General features: G+C 41.1%; 1 protein-coding gene across 1 annotated transcript in view; it reads left to right on the forward strand.

Moving 5' to 3' along the window:
* Window positions 1-26261, forward strand: part of ATP8A1 (ATPase phospholipid transporting 8A1) — a 247394-nt gene that overhangs the window by 141027 nt on the left and 80106 nt on the right. Inside the window, exons 24-26 of the mRNA XM_077815716.1 lie at window positions 3212-3350; window positions 4890-4954; window positions 22298-22470. Of these exons, the coding sequence (XP_077671842.1) occupies window positions 3212-3350; window positions 4890-4954; window positions 22298-22470 (377 nt within the window). The remainder of the gene's footprint in view (window positions 1-3211; window positions 3351-4889; window positions 4955-22297; window positions 22471-26261) is intronic.

Below are 26261 nucleotides of genomic sequence, written 5' to 3' on the forward strand. Positions count from 1 at the left end.
CGAAAGCTTATGCTCAAATAAATTGGTTAGTCTCTAAGGTGCCACAAGTACTCCTTTTCTTTTTACTAGTAAGTGTTTGTGTTTCCTCTGCATACTCACACTCCTCGCCCCGCTGCTTTAAAATTTCAGGAAGACCATTCTGAAGTTAGGGAAGGAGCTAAAGGGTGGTTTTACACACATGGAATCCTCTGTGAGGGTGAAGGAGGAGCAGCCCCAGCTATCAGTGCTCGCTAGAAACATTTGTTAGCTTGACGCCAGAGGCATTATAACCCACAAGTGGGAATATGCACAGGAACCATTTTCCGAAAACTAGGGTTACTAGTAAGTAATCCCTCTTTTTTAAAATAATGTTATGATACACCAGCTGTCATGCTTCAGGTGCTAAAAATATTTCCATGAATTGTTTTTGCTGAAATTCCCAAAATTGGAACTATTTTATCATAGGGATTTTGTCAAGATTCAGTATAGATTATGTCATTGCCTTTAGTGTAGTCCTTATGTAAAGTAATGTTAATAATTGAATTAAATCTAGTGTAATTGTTCAAACCATGTGTACAGAAACACATAGAGAGTTCAAATCCTGTCATTAATGTTCACAGTGAAGTTGAAACTGTGGTTATTGTTCAAGAGCTTAATCTTAAAATAAATTATACTAAGGCTAAAAGAATTATTTTTTTTCTAGAAACATCCATATTCTATCAGTTATATATTACTAGGTTTCTAAACTGTATTGTAGCATTGCATAGACCTTTTCCATAGAAACCTAGAGCATAGGATGGTTTGTTTTATACATTTGAATAAAAGAAATAGCAATACTATAGTTAGTTTGAGATGGTATTGCAGTTCTAAAACCCCATTTTCAGTCACAATGTTTAAATATAAATTTTTCATGCTTGGTCTGTTCCCCAAAGCAGCTGTTCTTTCAAAGTCTGATGAAAATGCATTCAATCATTTTGTAATAATACATTATGTATGTGTGAAGAGTATGTTTTGCAGGGAGAGTGTTTTTTAGCTACTAATAAATTTTCAGATTAAGGGAACAATAGAGTACTACTGAGGTCACCAAGCACAAAACCAAAGTGAAAATTTAATGAATACAGCAAGATTTAATGCTAAGGGGTTTAATAAAAATAAATTTAAAGGAACAAATTAAAGCAACAAAAGGCAGAATATAAACATTTTCTTAAATAGTTGTTGTCAATAGAATTTCCAGAATTTATTAACAAGAAGACAAAGGACCCGATTTTCAGAGGCGGTGAGGACCCATAATTCTAACTGGGGAATTCTAAACCGTGGGAATTGAGGGTGTTTAGCACCTCTACAAATTGTCTCCATCTCTCTTACTGTTCCGTGCCTTCTACTCAGCGTTGACTGGGCTCAAATAGGACACTTGCACTTGGAAATATTAAAAGAAAGTGGGGTTGGAGGACAGTAGTAAGAACCAGAAACTTCTTAGTACTAATCTCTTCTTTTATATTCATACCTTCTGTGGCCTTTGACAAGTCACTTAGGTTCTGGTGCTAGAAGAGCAATATCTAAACAGCTACTGGGGATAAACATTTTAAAATCAGCAGTCCTGGAGAGCATACACCCCAAAGTTCTAAGAGAGTTATCTGAGGAGATCACTGGCCTGTTGATGTCAATTTTTAATAAATCTTGGAATACTGGGGAAATTCCAAAAGACTGCCAATATTCTAAAGGGCTAACTAGATTACCCAGGGAATTATAGACCAGTTAGCTTGACATCAATCACGTGCTAAATAATAGAAAGCTGATACAGTATTCAACCAGTAAAAAATTAAAGGATGGGAATATAATTAATCCCAATCAACATGGGTTTCTTGAAAATGTGTCTTGTCAAACAAATCTAATTTCATGTTTTTATGAGATTGCAAGTTTGGTGGATACAGGTAACTTCATAGATATAATATATTTAGACTTATGTTAGGCATTTGATTTAGTACTGGACAACATTGTTCAAAAAAAAATTAGCAATATACAAGCACACATTAAATGGATTAGGAACTGGCTAGTTGACAGATCTCAAGAAGTCAACCAAGGGTTCCACAAGTGTTAAGTTCTAGGCCCAAAGTTATTCAATATTTTTATCAATGGTCTAGAAGCAAATTAAATCCCTGTCTATAACATCTGTGGATAACACAAAGATTGACAGAATGGTAAATAATGGGGGCAGAGTAGTCACCCACAGTGACCTGGATTGCTTGGTAAAATGGGCCCATTCAAACAAAATGCATTTTAAAATAGACAAATTAATTATCGTACATTTAGGAACATAGAATGCAGGCCATACATATAGAATGGGGGACTGTACCTTGGGAAGCAGTGACTCTGAAAAGGATATAAGGGTCACAGAGCACAAACAGAACATGAGCTCCCAGTTCAAAGCTGTGGCAACAAAGTCTAATGCAATCCTTGCATGTAGAAATAGGGAAGCATGGGGAAACAATTTTATTCTTACACATGGCATTGATGAGACCAATACTGTAATACTGCACCTAGTTCCGGTGTCCACAGCTTTAAAAGGATATTTAAAATATTGGAGAAGGTGCAGAGAAGCACCACAACAATTATTTAAGGGCTGGGAGGAAATGCCTTACAATGAGAGATTTAAAGACCTCAATCTGTTTAGTTTATCTAAACAATAAGACTGAGAGATGAAATGATTATGAAGTACCTTAACTTGAGAAGATATGAGCCAACCTAATAGAGAAAAGCATAACAAGCCCCAGTGGTTGGAAGTTAAAGCCAGACAAATTCAAATTAGAAATAAAGCACAGTTTAACAGTGAGGGTGATTAACCATCGGAACGAACTACTAAAGGAAGTGGTGGATTCTCCATCTCTAGAAGTCTTAAGATCAAGACTGAAAACCTTTCTGAAAGATATATTTTAGTCAGGCACAATTTATTCGGCTCAGTACATGCTGAAATTCTATGGTCGATGTTATATAGATCAGACTAAATGATCTAGCCTATAAAGACTGAAAAGGGAAGCTCTCAAGACTCATCAACATACTCTGGAAAATCCTTGTTCTTTAAACCAAGGTGATCAGTACAGTTTAAGAGATGTGTGTGTGAAGAGACCAGAAAAGTAAATGTTAAAAATACAGGTTGTGGAAAAAATTGGAAATTTCAGTAGGTAACTTCAATTTGAAGTCCTTTAATTATGTCTTTAATTCTGTGTTTTCACAGAACCTTCAACTGCTTGGAGCTACAGCCATTGAAGACAAGCTGCAAGACAAAGTGCCTGAAACCATAGAAACTCTAATGAAAGCAGACATCAAAATTTGGATTCTTACTGGGGACAAACAAGAGACTGCGATTAACATTGGTATTGTATTTGATTCTGAGGTGTAGTTAGATCTTCTTTTAAAATCTAGTGACAAAAGCCATCTAAGGAATTAGAGCAAAAATGCTTTCTGACAAGCGGGATATATTGTAGAGGTAATATTATCATGTGACACTCCAGGATTTAAGTGCTAGCTGATTATGCAGTATTTTGAGAAAAAAGCTTAAGACCAATGTATTTCATAGTACAACATTAATTTTGAATTTTCTGGCTTTACTCTGCTTGTTCACTTAAAAAGTAGTTCCTGAAGGATTTTATTGGTTTGCTCCATAAATAATTGATACTTATCTATAGTCAAATCCATCTTAACAAAACTTTGGTCCTGGAAGTTCCTAACATTTTTAAACTATTTCTTTCTGAGGTTTGATTTGGGAGATACTGCTGCAAAGTGTGACCAGCCTCAAACCGCAGAACTCCTGCAAAGTATTTTATTGAACTCACACCAAAAAGATAAATAGAAAAAAAGTTCACATTTTCCTTCCAGCTCTATAAGAAAATAAAGAAGTACAGGTGGAAGTCACAGGGTTTTTTATTTTTTTTTAAAGCATTTCAAAGTAGATATATATTCTTATGGTTTGGCTCACATGGGGCATCCTCATATGGAGGAGTTCTGGAGGCATCACTACAGTGGGCCGCATCTTCCAAACACTTTACTCAGGCATATAGGCTCACTGATATTAATGGAACTAGTTGTGGGAGTAAACTTACACATGTGCATAGATGTTTGCCAGCTCATACCCAAAGAGAACAAAAACAAAACCAGTTTGTCACTGAATCAGCAAGCTTGGTATTTCTAGTATTGTTACATGATTGTTATTTTTCTTAAAGTGTTCTAGATAGTCTATTTCCATTCCTTGTTCCTAAAAGGTTATCACAGTAGAATGCCAAGTCAATACTAATATGAATGCGCGATGTCACATACATCTTATGGCTGTTTTATTGGGAATTTTTATAAATCCTGTAAGAATAGTTTATCTAGTGAAAATATGGTTCTGTTCAAGTGATAACATCATAAGAACAGGAAGAAAATATTATCAGGCCAAATATTGCTGGTTGGAATTATTTTTACATTTTGTATTCCAAAAAGTTGCCTTTCTTTTCTTGTGATAAATACTGTAAAGAATAGGCGAGACTTTGTCTTAAGCACACACAATTGTGTACAATACATTAGCATGTGTCAAACTTACAAACACAAAATCCTATCTGCATACACACCTTACGTGTTTGCACACACCCAGCGTGGCTATTTATGCATACAAGCACCTGAATTGCATACTCCCATTGGTTTTTGTACATGAAAGTTATGGGATTTATAAACGTTTGTGCACAATTACATACTATTATAATCTTAGCAAAATGACTACGCTATCATGTTAGACATTTTACCATTGTTCTCAGTAGGTCAGAGTTAGGCCAACATTGAATGTTTTTCAAAATTTCATCTTTAGTTTAAAGAAGAAATATTTGGTTAAATTATAAATGTTATATGGTGGAACAGTTATTTGTAACATTTTTTAACAGGTCACTCGTGCAAACTTTTGAAAAAGAACATGGGACTCATTGTTATCAATGAAGGGTCTCTTGATGTAAGTAAAATCTGTAGATCCTTCAACATGAAAAAGAATGATTATAAGCCCCATTAAAATGTTGTTTTATTTTACTTAAAATATCCAGATATCTGTAAAATATTTTTCCTTTGGGAGAGAAGCAACTTTAGCATCTATTTGATTTTAGTCTAATATAGCAAACTCTATTAGAAACTTTTAAAACTAATAGTTTAATTCCTTTTCTTGTTTTATTGAAAAAAATTATTTTATTTTCTTGGTTTTGGTCAGTTAGCCAAAATAATTTTCTGTTTATTATGCATCAAGAATGCTGCATAATAAAATATTGTGCCATAGTGCTGCTGAACGGTAGAGTTAATTCATGTGTTTTTATATGGAATATTTAATATTTGGTAAAGCACTAATTAGTGCCTGTGTATGGTATGCTTCAAACATTATTGTTAAAAAAACTCAAATGACTAAGTAAATATTGAACTGTCAACAGTAAGAATTTGATTTACCAACTTTATCATTTTCATCTCTTAAACTTGAGTAAGTGATTGGGCCAAATTTACCCCTGTTATAATCAGATGCAGATCCACTGACCTGTGCCAGATATGTACTTTGAAATCCATGTGTAATAATAGTGTCAGTTACCATTTTCTAGAGCTCAGATTTATTGCATGCAACCTTTCTAACAATGTGGTTAAATGTAGGAGAGATAAAAATGTTGTGTTAGCTCATAAAAAAACACCCAAAAAGGTTTTGATCCCTATGAGCTATTTTTTGCCCTTTAGATTTCTAAACAACGTACCATATTTCATAAATGCCAGAAGAGAATCTTTAGATCAGGAAAGATTATGACATTAAGTGGGAACATCTCCTGGGGCTGAGCGGGGTAAGGAATAGAACTACTGTCTCCCTTTAAGGGATCCCTGAGTAAAATTAAAACTAAAGAATGGAAAGAAATCTCTTTTGTATGAAAGTTACCTTTGCCCCTGAAAGACTTAAAGGGAAAACCCCAAAAGTATTAAGATTAATTCACCATATAGTTATGTTCAGATCACTTGAAGTTGAATCTGAGGAGAGGAAGGGATTATAGGAGTATGAGAGATGAATTGGGTAAAGACAGAGCGAAACGGAGGGAGAGGGAGTTAGTAAACAGAAAGGAGAGGAGAGTGAGAAGCATAACAGGGAGCATGATTAGTAACTGAGGGTTTTAGTGGTAGTGTATAGGGGCTGGATGAAATACACAAGACACCCAACACCCAATGAAAAAGTCAAGAAATTAGAAGATAAAAAATTCAGAGTCCATGTTTGAGACTTGAGTAAATGCTATGTCAAGAGACTGTGAAGGCTCCTCCGACCGGTTATTCTTGTTATTTTCCCATGTGTTGCTGGCCCTGGTGCTGCAGAATTGAAGACTCCTCTGAGTCCTGTAAGTGTGAAGGAGCACCGAAACTGCTGCCTGGCACAGCAGGGGTTAAAGAAAACCTGTGGACTCAGCTAGCCCCGTCCCAATATACCTGCAGCCAATGTCAGGCCTGGTAGGGAGAGAAAAGAAGGGAGCCTGGCTCAGTTGGGGGCTGACTGGCGAGGAGGCAGGTGCTCTCTGTTTACCTACCTGAAGGGACGGATCAGTGACCTACCAGTCAACTCAGCCACTGGAGGCAAGTAAGCCTTTCCCTGCCAAGAGAAGCTTGCTTACTGTGGGGTAATTAAACTAGCGGGGCCTTGCCGCAGATTAAAGAGACTTTAATAGGAAGTCACCCACAGAAATGGGTCTTGAACCCTCCCCTCCTGGCAAAGAGGCAGACCCATCAACCCCTGTTTAGGGGTTGAACCACACAGGACCCTGGAGAGGGTGCGGGTCCCCCTCCACCTGCTGTAACCAGCAATCTAGCCACTAGGCCACCTGGCCACCAAAGGCACAATCACAAGGGGTGGAGAATGCGGGCAGCAGCTTCGTCCCTGCTGAAGGGAATTTAAATAAAAACAAACAAAAGGAAAGCTTTTGAATGGAGATGGAACAGCTGCTGAAATGGATGGCTGAGCAAAACACTCAACAGCAACAGCAGCAACTCCTGCAGCAGATGGCCACGCAGCAGCAGCAGCAGTTAATTCGTGAATTGGCAAGTCCAGCAGCAGCTGGTTCAGCAGGTGGCCTCCATACTGTGACCCAGTGCTCCAGCAGAGCCAACTAACCCCGCCCCATCAGGTTTACCAAGTTGGGGTCTTATGATGATCCTGAGGCTTTCTTAGAAACTTTTGAGTGGGTAGCTGTGGTAGCCCAGTGACCCCGAGACCAATGGGCGGCCGTACTGGCCCCGTACTTAACCAGGATAATACAGAACACGTATTATGCTTTTGACCCTGCTGCTGCCAAGGAATATGCCCAGGTTAAGGCCGCGATCCTCAGTGCCTTAGACATTTCGGAGAAGACATTCCATCAGCGCTTCTGGGGGGAACGGTAGCTGCCGTGAGCTCGACTCCACCTGGCCGCCCAGAAGCTGCGGAACACATTCTGGAGATGGCTCAAGCCAGAAGTGAAGTCGGGAGCGCAGGTTGCTGAACTGGTCCTGCTAAAACAGTTTGTCCAGATCTTTCTTCCTGGGGAAGAGAGTGGGTGTTGCGGCACCATCCAGAGACCATGATGGATGCCATCCAGCTCACTGAGAATTACCTAGCTTCCAAGTCCTCCGTGATGACAACCCCCCCCAACCCCACCCCAGGGGTTGGTTGGGACCAAGAGCTCCATACTACCAAGGGATGGAACCACCTGTAGACCCCAGTCCCTTGAGTGGCGTAGACATGCTCCCCCCCCCTTACCAGAGCCCCCCTTACCAGAGCCCCAAGGACCAAAATGTCTGGAAGTTCCCAGAACCAGAGGCCCAGAACCATTTGCTCGAACCCCAGGTTGAGGAACCACTGGCCCACTGGAGGTTCAGAAGTGGGCCGAGCTCATCCCGGAACTCAGGGGGGCCCATCAGGAAGAGACCACCCAGATGCCCCAACAGGGAACCACCCACACCACCCGAGATCCAGACCAGTGTTTCACATGTGGCTATTCTGGGCACTGGTCCAGTGACTGTCCTTATATGGAATGCAGTTTTTGGGAAGATCTGGACCCTGCAGACCCAAGTGCATCAAGGCAACCCAACTAAATTGACCATCATAGTACAGATAAATGGGAGAGAGGTAGTGGGGCTGGTAGATTTGGAGTGTGCCCAGACCCTTGTACGAAGTACAGTGGTTTACTAACACAGGACACCATTATGCTACAGTGTGTGCATGAGGACATTAGGGCCTACCCCTGCAAGGAAGTGATGTTGACACTGGGGAGACGGGAGGAGTCCCTGATGGTTGGTCTGGCCACAACACTCGCCTACCCAGTTATTGTAGAGATGGGAGCTATTTTGGGGAGTTGTTAACTGAGCTGGTGGGACCCCCTTCTGATGGCCGGGGCACCCTTCCTCCAGCCACAGGCCGGTCAGAAGGCATGACCCTTGCAGGTGTGGGAAAGGTTGCAGATCCTGATGAGGAGACATCTCAGTCTTCAGCACCAACCCAGCCAGACCAGCCCCCATCCCAGCCAGGCGAGAAATTCTCCCTGCTACTTGAGTTGGAGATTCTGACTTGCCTCTCTGACTTTGTGGGAGAGTAACGGGCTGACAACACACTGAGCTGAGCATACGCCCAGGTGGCAGCGGTAAATGGGGAAACCATTGAACCCCATCAAATGGGATGGTTCCCAGACTTTCAGATTCAGGGTGACCATCTATACCACTTACAGAAAGACCAGCAGACCGAGGAGGTGTGACATCAGCTCTTGGTGCCGCGCCTCTAGCGGAAGAAGGTCATGTGACTCGCCCATGCCATACCCACTGCTGGGCACCTGAGAAGAGAAAAGATGCTAGCCCGGGTTCTGGCTCAGTTCTTTTGGCTCGGGGTCTACAGAAACATGGAGGATTTCTGTGCCTGCTGCACAGAATGCCAGCTCACCACACCTCGGCCAGCTGAGAAAGCCACATTGATTCCTCTCCCGCTTATAAGGCTACCGTTTTGAATGAATTGGAGTCGACATAGTCAGCCCTCTGGAGAAGAGTGCAGCTGGACATGGGTTCATTCTTGTTGTAGTAGACTCTGCAACCCGGTACCTGGTAGCTGTGCCGTTACACTCCATGAAAGCCAAAATAGTGGCTACGGAGCTTGAGTATCTTCGCTTGAGACAGGGTGCAACGGGAGATCTTCATAGATCAAAGAACAAATTTTATGTCTCAGATGATGAAACAACTCTGCCATTTGCTAAAAATCCAGACTCTATAAACATCCATATACCACCTCCAAATAGACAGTCTGGTAGAGGGCTTTAACAGAACCCTAAAAACGATGCCCCAAAGGTTCGTCCTGATGGGTGTCCAACATTGGGACAGCTACTCCCTCCTCTTCTATTCACAGTTCTAGAAGTTCCCCAGTCTTCCACTGGTTTCTCACCATTGGAGCTTTTATATGGGAGGCAACCCTAAGGGATTTTATACCTACTTTGGGAGATGAGGGAAGAACAGCCATCTCGTGCCAACAACATAGTGCAGTATGTCTTAAACCTGTGGAAGAAACTTGAGACTTTAGGTTTGTTTGCCAGGGAGAACCTCTTACATGCCCAAGACACACAAGAAGCTGCCTACAATAAACGAGTACACCTCCGGGAGTTTCAGCCTGGTGATCAGGTACTGTTGTTATTGCCCAGTTTGGAGTCGAAGCTCCTAACCCACTGGCAGGGGGCCTATGAGGTGATCCGATGCATGGGATAGGTGAACTACAAAATCAGGCAACCCAACAAGCATAAGATACGACAAATCTACTATGTGAACCTTTTTAAACCACGGAAAGCCCAGGAAATCTTATTAGTAGCTCCCTACCCACCAGAGCTAGAACTAGGCCCTCAGGCTTCAGAGGTCTCAATTCCAGCTGTGGGCAAGATTGGGGACAACGTTACCCGTGAGCAGAGAGATCAGGCACAACAGCTGATCACTGCCTTCTCTACCATGTTCTCTACCCAGCCAGGGCAGTCTCACCTGATAACCCATCAGATTCAGACAGAACCAGGAATTAAGGTCAGGGAAAGCCCTCGGCATGAAACAGGAACTCCACTCAGTGCTAGCTTTGGGGGTGATAGAAAAGTCTTTCGGTGACTGGAAAAGTCCCATGGTACTGGTCCCTAAATCCAGTGGAACGACTCAATTTTGCATCGACTTTCACAAGGTCTATGCAGTATCAAAATTCAACACGTATCCAATGCCTGGCATAGATGAGCTGTTCAACTGGCTAGGAAAGGTGAAATACATGACAGCTCTGGACTTAAAAAAGGGAAATTGGCAGATCCCCCTCACACATAAGTCCAAGGAAAAGACCGCTTTCTCCACCCCTCTTCAGGCTCTTTTAATTCCAGACCATGCCCTTCAGCTTGCATGGGGCCCCAGACACATTTCAGTGACTAATGAACCAAGTCCTTCACCCCTAGAGCCAGTATACAGCTGTGTACGTCGATGATGTGGAGATCTATAATCGCGACTGGCAGACCCCCTTGGAACATGTGACTGCGGTGCTACAGTCCCTCAAAGAGGTTGGCCTGACAGCGAATCCCACTAAATGTCACCTTGGTAAGGATGAGACCACCTATCTCTGGTACACCTTGGGAAAGGGCACAGTCCAACCCTCCAGACGTGCTCCTCACCTTCCTCGAAGAAGCAAGTACACCAGTTTCTAGGTCTGGCCAGGTACTACTGCCACTTTATTCCAGGGTTCTCATCCATTGTGGCCCCTCTTACCGATCTACTCAAGAGTGAGAGCCCCAAAAGGATCCAGTGGACCAGAGCCTGTGAGGATTTCTAAACCCTGAAAGCCCAGCTTTGTTGAGAACCCATCTTTTTTAGCCCCAACTTCACCAAGGGGTTTTTTTTACATACGGACACCTCGAATGTGGGGCTAGGGACTGTTTATCACCTCCTGGGATAAAACACCCCATCTTATACATTAGCTGGAAACTGTTCCTGAGGCAGAAGGCCTACTTTGTGATTGAGGAAGAAGCCTTGGCAGTAAAATGGCTCTGGACTCACTCTGTTATTACCTTCTGGGTGCACCCTTCACACTAGTCACTGACCATGTCCTTCTCCACTGGCTACATGCCACGAAGGATACAAATCCCCGAATTATGAGGTGGTACCTGTCCCTCCACCCCCTTCTCCTTCCACATTCAGCACCAAACTGGGAGAGCCAATCGGAATGCTGACTTCATTTCATGGGATGGTGAAGAGCAGTTGTGGGAGGACAGGCAGACCCCCACATCGGATCATAATGTGGGGGGAGTGTGAAGGAGCAGAAAAACTGTCACCTGGTACAGCAGGGATTAAAGAAAACCTGTGGGCTCAGCTAGCCCCACCCCACTATACCTGCAGCCAATGCCAGGCCTGGAGGGGAGAGAAAAGAAGGGAGCCTGGCTCAGTTGGGGGCTGACTGGCGAGGAGGCAGGAACTCTCTGTTTGCATACCTGAAGGGTCGATTCAGTGACCTGCCAGCCAACGCAGCTACTGGAGGCAAGTAAGCCTTTTTTTACCAAGGAGAGCCCGCAGCTAAACCCCAACGGTGGGGTAATTGAAATAGCGGGGCCATGCTTCAGATTAAAGAGACTTTATTAGGAAATCACCCAGGGGAACGGGTCTTGAACCACCCCCCCCCCCCCCCACACACACACACACACCCCCGGCAGAGAGGCAGAGCTATCAACCCCTGTTTAGGAGTTAAACCACACAGGGCCCTTGGGAGGGTCCAGGTTCCCCTCCAACACTTCTGACCAACGATCTAGCCACTAGGCCACCTGACCACCGAAGGTGCAATCACGGTCTGCAAGGCTCTGATTTACTCCTGCATCTCCTTGGTTGCAGCTGGTGCTGGCTTCTTTGGAGAAGAAGCTCAACGCTCTGCATATTTTCACAATTGTCCCACTGAGAAAATTCAATCTGTTGCTTGTATTCCCCATTTGGAGTGAGGAAGGAGAGGTTGTTGGGCAGGGTACCCCCCTGGATGTGTCAGGTGTTACAATGAAGCTAAAAGATCCTGACTTATGCAGTCAAGTCTGGCGGATATACAACTGCACAGTTTTCACATACAAATTCAGCTTCTGTGTGAAAGTCTGTTTGAAAATTTGGCTCCCTATGAAAAAACATGATGACTACAGAGGTGCTATGGAGTCACTTTTCCGACTATAACTCCACCAAAAGCACTTATGAGCATGCAAGCATGGTCCACACTGATGTCAGGATGAAAGATATCCATGATCACCCAGAGCATAAAAGGGTTTTTAAGTGTTGGGTTTTTTTTTTTTAATTATCAGCAGTGGCATACTTCTCACCTTTTGTCAATTGCCGAACTAAAACATTTTCTGAAAAACTGTTCAGGATCCAAATTAGTGACCAAATATGTATAAATGTAAAAAGCACATATATTTTACTTTTTTAAAATCAACTAAAGATATAGCCCCTATTTACATTCCAAGGCCTGTGTCCCGAGTTATATGTGCCTCATAAGAAATATTTTTAGTTTTCTGTTTGATGTCATGAATTCTTAACTACCTACGCTTGTTTAGAATCATAGAATATCAGGGTTGGAAGGGACCTCAGGAGGTCATCTAGTCCAACCCCCGGCTCAAAGCAGGACCAATCCCCAACTAAATCATCCCAGCCAGGGCTTTGTCAAGCCTGACCTTAAAAACTTCTAAGGAAGGAGATTCCACTACCTCCCTAGGTAATGCATTCCAGTGTTTCAGCACTCTCCTAGTGAAAAGGTTTTTCCTAATATCCAACCTAAACCTCCCCCACTGCAACTTGAGACCATTACTCCTTGTTCTGTCATCTGCTACCACTGAGAACAGTCTAGATCCATCCTCTTTGGAACCCCCTTTCAGATAGGGGAAAGCTGCTATCAAATCCCCCCTCATTCTTCTCTTCCGCAGACTAAACAATCCCAGTTCCCTCAGCGTCTCCTCATAAGTCATGTGTTCCAGTCCCCTAATCATTTTTGTTGCCCTTCGCTGGACGCTTTCCAATTTTTCCACATCCTTCTTGTAGTGTGGGGCCCAAAACTGGACACAGTACTCCAGATTAGGTGCTTCAGAAGATTTCAATTTGTATAGGTGATTGTGAAGTTTACAAACTAGTATATGCTTGTAAGAGATTTCAAACAAGATGTGTATATTTGAAATGAGTAACTTCTAGTAGTAGCCTAATTCTCTTGTAATAGGATTTACAATATGAATCCATTAACTTATAGAGTTGCTTCTGATTTACACCAGTGCAAGTGAGAACAGAATTAGAACAATTATATTTTAAATATGAATGGTCATTTTCATTTTATTAACAAACTAATTTCTTTGCTAGCATAATACATGACCTTTTAAAATATTGCCCAAAAAAATTCTTCTTGAATTCCAGCTAATTCATTTTAAATGTCTGAATTGTCAAATTACATGTACATCAGATAAAAGAACAAAAATGAACAAGACAAACGGTACAGTGGTGTATCGCTACATAACTGAATATAAATGTCACAATCTAGTGATCTGTTTAAAATTAGTCTCCATACTACTGACAGTCAAGATGTAAAAAAATCTTAAAATAAGAACCTACAATATGTAATTCCTCCAAAGAAAATAGGTCAAAATCTCAAATAAATGCTTAGATATTTTTAAACTTGCAAGAATACATACACTGTGGTTTTGTCACTGGTGTTGATTCTTTTATTTCTAAGATAACTAAAATTGAAAATGCTTTCATTTAGAAAATAAAACCCTATCGAATTTCAGATTTGGTGGCAATGAATCTTATGAAAAACATTAAGAGTTATCATTTTGGAAAAAAGCTACAGTCCAGGTAGAAGAATGCACAGTAGATATGACTTAAGGGAAAGAGGCAGATTGTATGAGGTCTTTTCTCCCTTCACAAAGACCTTTTGTTGAAGATACATAGTCCTGTAGATTGTACTCAGAATGAGTAGCAAGTTCTGCTGTACTAATTGCACAAACACTTTTCAATATGCAAGCGTGTTCCAAACTGACATTTGCTTTTGGTGGAGTTATATTCAAAAAAGTGACTCCATAGCACCACTACATCCTTTGTGTTTTCTCCCAGGGAGCCAAATTTTCAAACAGATATTCACATAGAATCTGACTTCATATGTGAAAACTGGCCAGTTGTACATCTGCCTGATCTGACTACATAAGTCATTTTTTCAAAAGTAGATAGTGTTAATCAAACTGTGTGCTCAAATTTAGAAGTAGTTTATAAAATTTTAGCTCTATGTCAATGTTATGCTGCCAGTGTTTTAATAAGTTGCTCTCTTAAAAATGTACTACTTCAAAAATATGTAAAATATGTTCCACTACTGCCTGTGGTTTTATCTGGGTGGCTTGAAGAGATCAGGTGTATCAAGCAGTCTCCACTGGCTAGTGTGCTTGGTCAAGCCAGCACTGGATTTTCAAATTCTGTGGGATGGGGATGAGTCGGCACACAGTGGCTGGGAAGGAAAGAAGCGGGCTACAGTGGTTGCAGAACACTGGCTCTCAGTGCAGCAGGAGTTTGGCCCCAGCTCTTCCCTTCCTTGCACTGCTTACAGGGGGCTGTGAGGACTACATCCTTCATTTCCTGTGTGATCTTACTGGTGCTGGTGAAGAACACAAGAAGGGAGTTGCCCTTGCATCAGCTGTCAAAGCAATGGTGGATGCGCTTGCTGCATAGTGACTGCCTCTGCTGAGCAGCAACTGGCTCACTTCCAGCCTTCCGGGAAAGCTACATTATTTTAACAAGCAAAGCTGGCGTTAACATTTTTGTGCAGACATGTGAAACAATTGTTGGCCAACAGGCGCAAAAAAAAAAAAACAACCCAAAAACCCTCTGATTGCTGTCTTCCATTTTCCCACCAATATACACAGGGCCAACCTAAGGAATTTGGGCAGAGTTAGCAAAATGGTTCATTAGGCTACATCCCAAACTTAATTTACTGATTTTGCATAAAATTTGGGATGTGAGAGGACCTGAAGATATTACTGGCCTCCTAATTCTGAAGTGGAGACCAGGGTTTTTTTGGTCCTTTCAATCCTACTGATTGGTTTATTTTAGTTTAGAATTTCAAGGTTATCTCCGCAAAGGTAGAAAATTACCTTTTAAAAAAAATGCAAACAGATTCTCTTTCTTTGGCTTCAAAAGCCATCTCTCTTAAAGAGCTCACATGACAATGCTGCATGTCATTAATGGGCTGTGGTTGATTGTTTCAGTAATTCTACTTAATTTGTTGATACAAACAGGTTTTACTCCTTGTAATGGGGTGCATTCAGCTCTTGGTAATGCCTCCTAGCCAAGTGTGTGCTTGCCTGCAGTTTTTTCTCAATTTCCCCTGCTCATGGTGTCCCCTGTCGGCCGCTGTGCTCGTGGTTGGTGACCCAACCCTCTGGCCAAGGCATGCTCTGTCCATGTGCTAAACAAACAAACCCCTTCTGAGGCACACAATCCAAAATGTCCCCAATATCCTGCAGCCCTCCCTGGGCTCAGTCTTCTAAAACAGTCCAACAGGGCCTGTCATGGTTCCCTCAGTTGGTATGTCCTTCTCTGCTGCAGACTGAACTCACTCTGACCCTGCAGCTCCTTTTATATGGGCCTGCTGGGTGCTGACTGGCTATTTCCTGCAGCCTTTCTCCTTGGCTGCTTCCCCTGCAGTCACTGTAGCCCGCTTGGAGGACCTCTCTACTGCTCCTTTCCTGGGATGGGTGTGGCAGGATCCTGAGCCCTCTAGCAACAAGCCTCTGGGTCTAGTCCACCCTGTCACACTCCTGTTATCACTGCAGAGTCTGAATAGCTATGGAAAAGCATGCTGTATTCAATTCTGCCTCGTACATCAATACCAAAATGATCAGCTAGGCTTCAGTTGTACAATATTTATCACTGGTGTTGGTGCAGCAGCAGGAAAAAAACACAGGTTGATTCTTCTAACTGCCATCTTCTGCATAGTTAACCTGAGATTTGAAAATCTTCTTTTGTATTGGATACTTCCCTATTTGATTTGGAAGTACTTGAGAAATAAATATGGAACCCTGTGATATTATTTGTACAAAATCACTTTTTGGAGTACAACAGTTTAAAAGCCCCTGCAAAAAACTGGAAAATCTCCACATAGGGAAGGTATTTTTAAAAGCTCTTTTAGAATGCTTAAAAGTAGTTGACAGTTTCACTAAGTTTGCAATGGGAGTTTTTAAAGATAATTTAGAGAATCAGATTTGTGCTTCTTGTATCAAGAACAAAAATGGAAATTGAGGTGAAAAATAAACTTTGTAATCAATATCAGAGTCTGAAGTTAAAGAGATCATGTGTGCAGAAGTTAGAAATAGCCATAATACATAGTATCTTGCAGTGTTTGTTAATCAAGAGCACATGGTTTGAAAAACAACTGTTCAGTGAATTAAAATATGCTACTGTAATTGTAAGTCTTTATTTTATAAATCATTTGCTTAGAGTTTCAATTTTATGTAACTGTAATTTAGTGTATTGTTAATAGAGCAGAATCTACCTCATACTAAACATTCTAAGAATATGTATAGCCATGGCACAATGTTACTGTCTGGAGGGTGTAATTGGAGACAAAAAGAGAGGTCTGCCTTCCATTGCAATTTCAACAGAGAAAGAGAGACTGGGAAATTAAAAGGAAAAATTCCAATCATAAAGAACCCCCATCATCTTCCATCTGAGGAAGAGAATCAGGAAAACTTTGTAAAGCAGCAGAGGCAATGTTTGGGCAAAAAATATGTATTCTGGAAAAAAGGGTTGGGACAGACCCTAGGATGCTAGTCCCATTAAGCCCATTTAAAAGTGTTTTTAAGAATTACTTCTGCTCAGTATTTGTATGTTAGATTGTCATATTTATACTAATCATTGAAATGATCGCATGACTATTGAACTTAACATGCCCCAGGCTAAATAGCATGGGGTTATTGTGAAGACAATCTTCCCAAGAGAAAAAAATACAGAAACTTGATTCCTGTGGAGCAGCCCTCGTGGAGTGTATATTTTCCTCAAGCCAAACTTTCTATACAGCAAGGGTATAAATAAGTTTCTCTGTTCCTGTCGACCTCCAAAAGGCTTCTTTGCAGCTGGGCTTTCAAGCATAAAGCAGGAGAAAGAGAGGGTAATTGTAGCTTTCTGAAGGTCACACAAAGAACAAGAGTTATTGTAAATATTTAATCTCCATTTCTCCTTCATATTGATTTCATAGAGCCCCACTGTAGGAGATGCGGTAACGGTAATCTACCTGAAGAAGTGGACTGGGAAGTCCTGCTATTTAAAACAGTGATAGAAGTACTGCCCTCCCAAAACAAACATCTGTTGATGCTGTGTTCAGAGAATAGGGATTTGTGAGGCTGTGAACCAAACTCTTCATAGCAGCCCTAAAGATTTCAGATGCTGTCTTATCATAGATACATATAATAAAAACTTCTACCCCCTTAAGTAACTGACAGCTGAGGTGATGAGGGTCAGGCATGGGAACATCAGATACTTCATAACGTGAACAGATGCATAATATTATCCATTTAATCTCCAAAGACCCTAAATAGTCCATTTGATTTTTTTCTAAACAGCTTAGGTATAAGTAGTAGCTAACAGCTCTCTTATCATTCCTGGTATGTAGATTTACCTCTCCTGAAAGGTTTCTAAAAAAATTGTATTTGGTAGCATAATTAAGACTTTCTGAACTACAACATGACTGCTTTGATGTCCTGGGACAAGGACAGGGCCTTCTGCCCTAAGCCTAACAACCCTGCTGATGTATGAAGAGAATAAAGAGCCTGATGCATTGAGAAGAAATTAAAGAGAGACTTAAATAAGCCCTTTTTCCCAATGTAGTAGAAAGACATTAGATACACACAATGAGTGAGTTAACTCTTGCCTGCTGTTCCTCACAACATCAGACACTCTTCTGATTTATAGCAAACAAGCCCATGTTGATGCCCTGTCTGGCGTGGCTCATGACCATGTGTGCCCACCTCAGGGCAGACTATTAGAAAACAGGGCAGACACCCAAATTGATGATTTGTTCTATAATTAGATTTCACCAAGGCAATAACAAGTGTGAACTCCTGGATCACTATACCAGTCTTACTATGAAGTCACAGATAGTCTCCAGTCTATCTTAATATTCAAACTGGACTTTGTGATAATAGGTCACTTAAGCCAAAAATCACATCACATCAGATTGCTCCCAGTCCCAAGAGACCAATCACTTACCCCAGATCAATTGCTACTCTAGATCTTACACAAGAGATCTCTCTCGTAGCCAATTCTATAGTAAACTAACTAAAGGTTTATTACCTAAGAAAAGGAGTAAGAGTTATTGAGAGGTTGAAGCAGGTAAAATATATGTCCAGGTGACCCACAGTCTATAATTCCAAATGGTGGCCGTGATGTAAAAAACTGCCAGTTTCCCAAAAGTCTCTCAGGGCTACCCAGAATAACTCTGGAGATCTGTCTCTTCTCATTCAGTAGTTCCACCCTGTTAGAATCCAAACAATCCAGAGATGAAGGATCTTTCCCTGAATCCATACTTACAGCTTCTTCTCACAGAAAACAAGCTGACAGGGTCACTACCCATGTGGACCTTTCCTTTGATGACAGAGACTGAGGAATCTATTTAGAGTTTTTGACCACACAATGACCACTTGCTTTGAAATTAGCACTTTTCTAAGTTCTTCATTTGCAGTCCATGTTTCTTCACTGTTTGATGGGTTATTTAGTTACAGGGGTATGCATAACATAAATGTTTGCTACTCCATTATAACAGGATACACATAAGTAAAAACAATGCATGTAATATTCCATTCATTTTCATGAAGTTTAAACACCAAACGCTCTTATACACTTAACAGTTACTTTATCTATGCTAATATACAAGTGAATTGACCTGGGTCTTCAGCATAAGCACACCCCTTACACCTATTAGACAAACCACAGAGGGTTTGAGTGACCACTTATGTGAACCACTCCAACTCCAACATTCCATCTGAGATTGTTGGCAGTGGTATCTTTTTTTAAACATGCACCATCAGGTATAAATAAAGATCACTTCATTCCAGATGCATCATTCACACAGCTCGATAACCTCCTGATATAACACAAGTTGGCTGAGATCCTCCCTATCCAGGAAATACAATGAGACTAAGATATCAGTGAAAATGTTGAGAAGATCCCCTCTGATCTATGGGAGAAAGGATTTGAAAGGCAGCCTGATAGCCCTTGGCTCTAGCAAGTTGATTTAGTCTTGACTCCTGCAGTCTTCAAATACCTCAGCAGTCAAAGATAGTCAATATGCTCCTAAACCCAGAGTAGAAACATCCTTATTTATCATTATTTGAAGAGCAGGCTGAGGGAAGGGCAACTTCTTGAAGACCTACTCTAGCTGTGTTGCCTCACTAGAGCCTTAGACCTTCTTAAGAAGAAACTCTGTCATATCCAAACTATAAAATACTTGGTTTGTACAACAGATTCAACCAGTCCTGCAATGGCTACATCTGTAATCTTGCAAAGAGGGTGGGTGACAAAAGTGCAGGCAACCGTCAAGACTAATACACACAAAATGTCACGGGGCCTTCAAGCCTGGATATAGCTAGGTTCACTGGATGGAATTTTGGAACCATCTTGAGACAGGCATGCCAGGAGCCCTGGTGAAATCTAGGCAGGGCCCTTCAAAGGGCTAAGTTGAGACCAGCATGTATTCTTTCTTTGTTTACTCACAGACTGAGAGATGTGAAGAAGAAGCAAGCCCTCCCACAGCGTCTCAGCTACTTCACTATAGGACTGAGCTCTCATAAGCCAGGAATCCAGATCTAGATTCACCTTCAGGCTTTGATGACACAGTTGAGTCACAACCACAGCCTGATAATTGGTGAACACCTTGGTGACTGCTGACAGCCCAGATGATAGTATCTTGTATTGATAGTGGTCTTTGGCAACAATAAACTTTAAGTGGTGCTTGTGCTTTTGCCTTATCAAGATGTGGAAGTAGGCATCTTGAGGCCCAAGAGTCCTGAAAAGGTCCGTAGTTGAAGCAAAGGACAGGAATACTGCTAATAGTTTTATTCTATTGCAAATACTGTGTCTCTACATTCAGTCTTGTTTCATGCATAAAGTGAATGCAGTGTTCATGCAACATTAATGTTGCACAGTTAAAATAATAAGTCAGGAAATGCAAAATAAGCATTATTGTGAGAACCTTAATTTGTTGTATTGCACATCCATTTATATTATAAATAGCATTATATTAAGCTGCACTTTTAACTGAAAAGCAGGAATAGAATATATTATGTGTATGCATTGCAGCAGAGTTAACGTTGCTTTTGAAACCTTAATTTTTTATTTCCTAACCTTTTAAGATTTTTTTAACTACACATCCTTAATATTGCATATGTGTAGTTTTTGCGTATCATGGGTTTTCAGTGAAAGAAAATAATTGCATGTGCTTAATAGTTTCATTATTTAAATAGTCCCTTTCATAGGTGAATAACGTTGGGGGTGGGGTTAGTCTTTGCATCTGCGTTTTGGTTGGCGTCAGTTATATGTAAATCTAGATTAATGGGGCAGTAGTTCAATGTTTTATGTTTGGATGGCTGCATCTTTGCAACATAGAGATAGAGAGGGTTTGTTTGTTTATTTTTGTTTTAATTAAAGCTTTGAATTTGAAGAATATTTCAATATACAGCTTTAAAGCAGCCATTGGTCCTGCCAAGCTGGGCAAAGAAAAATGCATTAATGTCACAAAGGGGCTGGAGCTTCATGAAGACCTGCTCATATCTAAGCACACCCAGAAGTGATTATTTGTAACTTTTATTTTTTCCACACCCTAAATGTATCAACACATGTTTTCCTTACTAAGAATTATATGTCTATTTCAAATTTAAATTATTTTTGCTGTGGACTGTTTAAATAATCTATGGTTCAAATTTTTCTACAGTGGGGGAAAAGTATAGGTTTTTTTCACTATCCAGAAATTTAAACTACAACCATATTTTGCTTAGATTTTCCTTTTAATATTATATATACAGGCAAGAACCGAGAATGAGATAAAGAAATATTTATCCCAGAAGTTGAATGTTTTGGCAAGTTATGACCATGTAAAAAAGGAGGTTATATTAAAAACTGTTTTGCAGCTTTAGAGTCATCACTGTTGGCTAGCCCAGTAATTTATATATTTGTTCCTAAACAAATGATATCTAAAATAGTTGAAGGCACTGGCATATTTTCCCCAGATATTTTTGATGTAATAATCACAAGTTTTTCCAAAAACTGCAAAAATAAATGTAGATCCCTAATCTAATGACTGCACCGCACCTGAAGCGGGGGAAACATTGTCCGAGTTTGCCGAAGGAAAGCAGCAGTGGGAGGGAAGGAGGTCAGAAATTGATACAAAAAGGTGGGTGGTGGTCAGCTTTGCGGCACTGACTCACCCCTGGAAAATGTAAGGCTTTAAAGGTGCAAGCCCTGGGTGTTGGAAGCCCTTTCTCCAGGCAGCATGCAAGGCAGCACCCACCCTCCCTCCCGTAGAGGTGCGAATATCAGGTTGGGTTAGGACCTGCTGTGGGCATTGCACTAGTCACTCCTTTTTAGGGAGGGTGGGAAGTAATTTCCCCTTCACCACCATATTGGCTTTGGTGGAGTGAGGTTTTTTCACCTTCCCCACAGCAAGTGTCAGGGAGGACCCATTATGGTGAGGAGAAAAGGTGGTAGGGGCTATATGTCTCAACTTCTTTTGTAAGTGTGGGGTGGATATCCAGTGCAGGTACTCCATAGGGAAGGCATCCAGTGACCAGATAAATGGCCTGGTAAAGGACTTAAAAAGGGGGTGCTGGTTAAAGGAACAGAATGGAGTGGGTTCGGGGCTCCTGTGATTGGTACCTCAGGGAGCCAACCCTCATTTCTATAGCCCACCTTAACCCTCCTATGAGTGGGGATGGATGGTAAGGTCCAAACCATGGGTTGGCTTGGGGACCTGGATGGAAAATGAGCGGGCACTGGTGGAGTTATTTGAATAAACATGGAGTTGCCTGTACTATACTATTTTATCTGCTGGGCAGTCCCAGACATCTAATAATAAAGTTGTGGCCTGATTAAATCCATATCAAGTGTCTTCTGTCCTTCTTTCAGTATAGCCAGATAACAAATTAAGTGGAGTATATGTTTGGTGATATAAGTACAGTGTCAATTGCTGTTTACTACTGCATTAAAAAGTACAAACTATTTTGAATGGAGCAACAAATAGAAATAAAAATAATTAACATGTATATTTGTTGTGTAACAGGGAACAAGAGAGACCCTAAGTCATCATTGCAGTATTCTTGGTGATGCTTTGAGGAAGGAAAATGACTTTGCTCTTATAATTGATGGTAAAACACTGAAGTATGCCTTGACATTTGGAGTAAGACAGTATTTCCTGGATTTGGCTTTGTCATGTAAAGCTGTTATTTGTTGCAGGTAAGGCTTGAGGTGTGTTCTTTTTTTCTTTCTGAATATAAAATACTATCCAGGAGTAGACTTGTTTCTGGCACCAGTCTTACTGAATACATAGCTAGCTAGATAGTTTAACAACATATGAGAAAAGAGAATATAAAAGGTCAAAGTCAATAAAGATTTTATAGAAATAAATTATATATTATAATTTATTGTTTGCATAATATGTGATCATGCAGTGGAAGAGGGTATTGTAATCCATACTACAACACGGAGGAATTAACAAGCAAAACAGGAGTCCAGGATCTGGCTCAAAGATAGCTAGTGTTTACCCAAAATAGGATAGGGTCAACAAGATTCAGGCACTGATCTCTACAGGGTTATCTATCCACCTTTAAGCCAGCTGCTGGGTCTTGCGTAGAGATCACTTCATAGAAAAAAATGCACATGAGATAGCTTCTAAGACTTTTTTTATAAGCCTGGACTCATACCCAACAAAAAGTGCAAAGGAAATACATGTTTTGTTAAGACCTTTTCTTCACAATCAGAGCCCATTCTCCTGATCATGGCCATAAGTCTATTGAGATTGGTAGCCCACCATAACAAGGGGACTCGTTCAAGATCAGAGAAGCATCAAAACATTAACCTAGAGAAAAGAACAGCTTTCTCTCTTGGCTTCCTCCAAGGCCCATACGACCAGTGCTTCTTGAGCTTTCTCCTGCCTTTCCAGGTTACTTCCTGATTCTTATGCACAGATGCACATAGATGCAAACCAGCCAGTCACTGTGTTTGCTATCGGTGCCATGGAAACCCCATGGCCCCTATGGTTCAGTTTCTCCTCCAGCCTGGACTTGCTGGTCCATGACTTGGGTGGTAGATTCCATTATTTCAGCTATCAATAAATAAGTATTTAATTGATCTCTTCTTTAGTCTTAATGAAAGGTGCCTAGTGCTCCCATCACTTCCACTGAGGTCTGTAGTTGCCCATAGATCAAAGGCATGTTTGCTGGCAGCAACCAACACCCTATAACAATAAAAAAGTGTCGAAGTGTTACCAGTTTCAGTGTTTGAGTTTAATGAATACATTTAAGTCATCTAAGATCAATTGATCTTCTTGCTTTCTGATTAAGTATTTAACGTCATGTAGATGAAAAAAGATAAGAGTTATTACTGTAAATAATCCTGAGATTCCACCAGGAATAAAATGGAAGTTTGTATATTTTCATTCCTGAATCTTTTTTTAATCAGAAAAGGTATTTCCATAATATTTTGGCCTTAAATGGCCTTAAATCCGGGAATACAAAGATTGGAAGTAATATGAACATACGTGTTTGAGTAGCATCTGCAGCTTTATTAGGAATATTACACCTAAGAGCAGGAACTCCAGGAGATGAGGGGTAAAGTATAAAATACTCATCCTGTGATTCATGAGGGCATTTTGTTAGGAATGCTAGACATTATGTGAATCACCAGAGTAACAGAACAGATTATTTGGTGGTATCCACCAAATAAGAATTTAAATTACTGGGACTGGAGGGCTAGAGGTATCAATTGGGATCAAGAGCAAAATGTAAAATATGTCTAAAATCCCTGAAAATAAAGTGTGAGCAATGTGCAGGGGATAATTATTTTTTCAGTTATTTTTAATTACGTTCTGATTTACATTAAAAAGTTTGGTTCTTTTTATGTAGATAATTTTATGCAGTTTCTTCATATTTTTCTGAGAGGGCTTGAAAGAGAGGGAAAAAAGGAATAATACAAGAAGGAAGCATCTATGCTGAGGCAGCAGGGAAATTTTTTCCTCTGTGAAACTAGACTATGAATCATCTGTCATGCTCCTGTAAAAAGGAGCCTGTTTTAGCCTTCTGTATCAATCTTTTCCATGGCAGGACAAGCAGACTCTCCAGACTTGGCTGTGAGGCATGCTTCCAGTTGAGCAGAGGGAACATTTTATTAATACCAGCAGTTTGTGTTGGCAAAGAACTTGGCTAATGCATGCATTCATAAAAACTTTATTTCACTTTTAGTAGCTGGTTCATTTTTTTTAAACCATCATTAACACCACCTTTTACTCTTGTAAATTAACTAATATAAATAATGTGCCTCCACTGCCCTAATTCACCAATTTTACTAAATTTCTGTTGAAAGAGAGGGGATCTGTCCTTCCCAGAATCTCATTAACTGCCACAAAGATATCATTTTTCCGGTATAAATAAGAATAATTCTTTTTTGAGGGCCTCTCAGCATTCCCATCCTCATGAATCCCTGGGCCTTGAGCTTCCAGAAACTTCAGTAAACTATGTTCTTTAGGGTTGCAGGAACCCCATCATGGTACTGAACTTTTGGTGCCTGGTATTATATAAGGAGATGCAGTGTTTAAACTTAGCATTTCACTTCAGTGCTAGATTTCTGAAATTGTGCTACAGTCTTTATTCAGTTGACAGCTCAGCCCATGTTCCACCTGGGCCGTACTTCTCACCAACCTCCCATGAGTAGGAATACACAGAGGCACTCTAAGAAAGAAAAGGTTCACACATCTATTCCACTCAGATGTGCATATGCTCACCACACTGGAGCCAGAGAGTTTTCTGAAGCAGTACCTTTTGCAGCAGTCCATGCACCCTGTATTTCCTTGTGGCCTCTCCCAAAGCTATATGAGGGTGGTGGCTGCCCCAGCTCCCCTTAGTTTCTCCTCACTGCCCATGGCCTGAGTCAGAGCTCCCCATGTGATTTACCTCACAGTTTTTCTTCTGTGTAGATAGCTAGTTTAATTTTCTCCTTATCTGTAAAGAGTTAGCACCTGTTAAGTTTTCATTTATATTTTAAAGTGTTTTAATACTGTAGTTAGTTTTCAGTGCTAAACATCATTGGTATGCAGCACTCAAGAGGCTTTGAGCACTACCTGTTGTACGAAGTGTCTTTTCCAAATAGAGACCTGCATGCCTTGCTGCCTTTATACCTCGGTGAAGGGTACATTAAGGAGAGGTCCAATATCTGCCACTTGTTCAGAAAAAGAATGCAGATTTCAGGAGACTTACACCTCAATCACCACCTCATGAAGCAGGCGATGAGACTTGCTTGGCTCTGGGCCTGACTAGTGATCACCCTGCTTCCTGTGCACAGACTCCAAGTGTAGCTGTGGTTGTCTCAGACAGACCCCTGGACTTGGCCTCTTCTCCTTGGAGAAAGAGAGGTCAGTGTTCTACAGGGCCTACCCAGAAAATAACTCATAAGACAGACCAGGGTGACTTAAAGTCGAAGAAAACTTCTTCTTTGAAAAAGGACTCAGGACACCATCAGGATTCAGCAGGTACTCCGGATAGAGCTGGACCATCTGTCTCCCCAGTACTGCAGTAGGAGGATGTCAGTACAATACCCTTGACTCTGGTACAGTCTGCAGGATGACCATTTAGTCTAGTACCAGTGGACACCGTTACAGCAGCAACATTTCTGGTACTGACAACTCCACGAACTTATGGATCAGGAAAGGAATTGCTGTGCCTCTTTGTCTCAGACTCTCCTGTGGTTCATGAGTCAATTGCTTTATTGGCACCTCCTTCAGTATGGGAATCTTCAGTCCCCTCCGCTCTGATGCAGAGATTGTTAGTGGTACTGACGCCAGTATCATCTAAGAAGTATAATAAGGGCTCAGCTCCTTCTCCAGTACCATCTTTGGTATTGTTGCACACTGTGTTGGCACCAGTACAGTTTTCAGATGCCATTCAATCTTGGGCACTACATCGGCACTGAATGCTGGTACCGGAACAATAATTGGCTTGGGTAGCAACTCCAGTCTCTACCACCATACTCACTAC

Source organism: Eretmochelys imbricata, chromosome 4, assembly GCF_965152235.1.
Source record: "Eretmochelys imbricata isolate rEreImb1 chromosome 4, rEreImb1.hap1, whole genome shotgun sequence".
NCBI lineage: Eukaryota > Metazoa > Chordata > Testudines > Cheloniidae > Eretmochelys > Eretmochelys imbricata.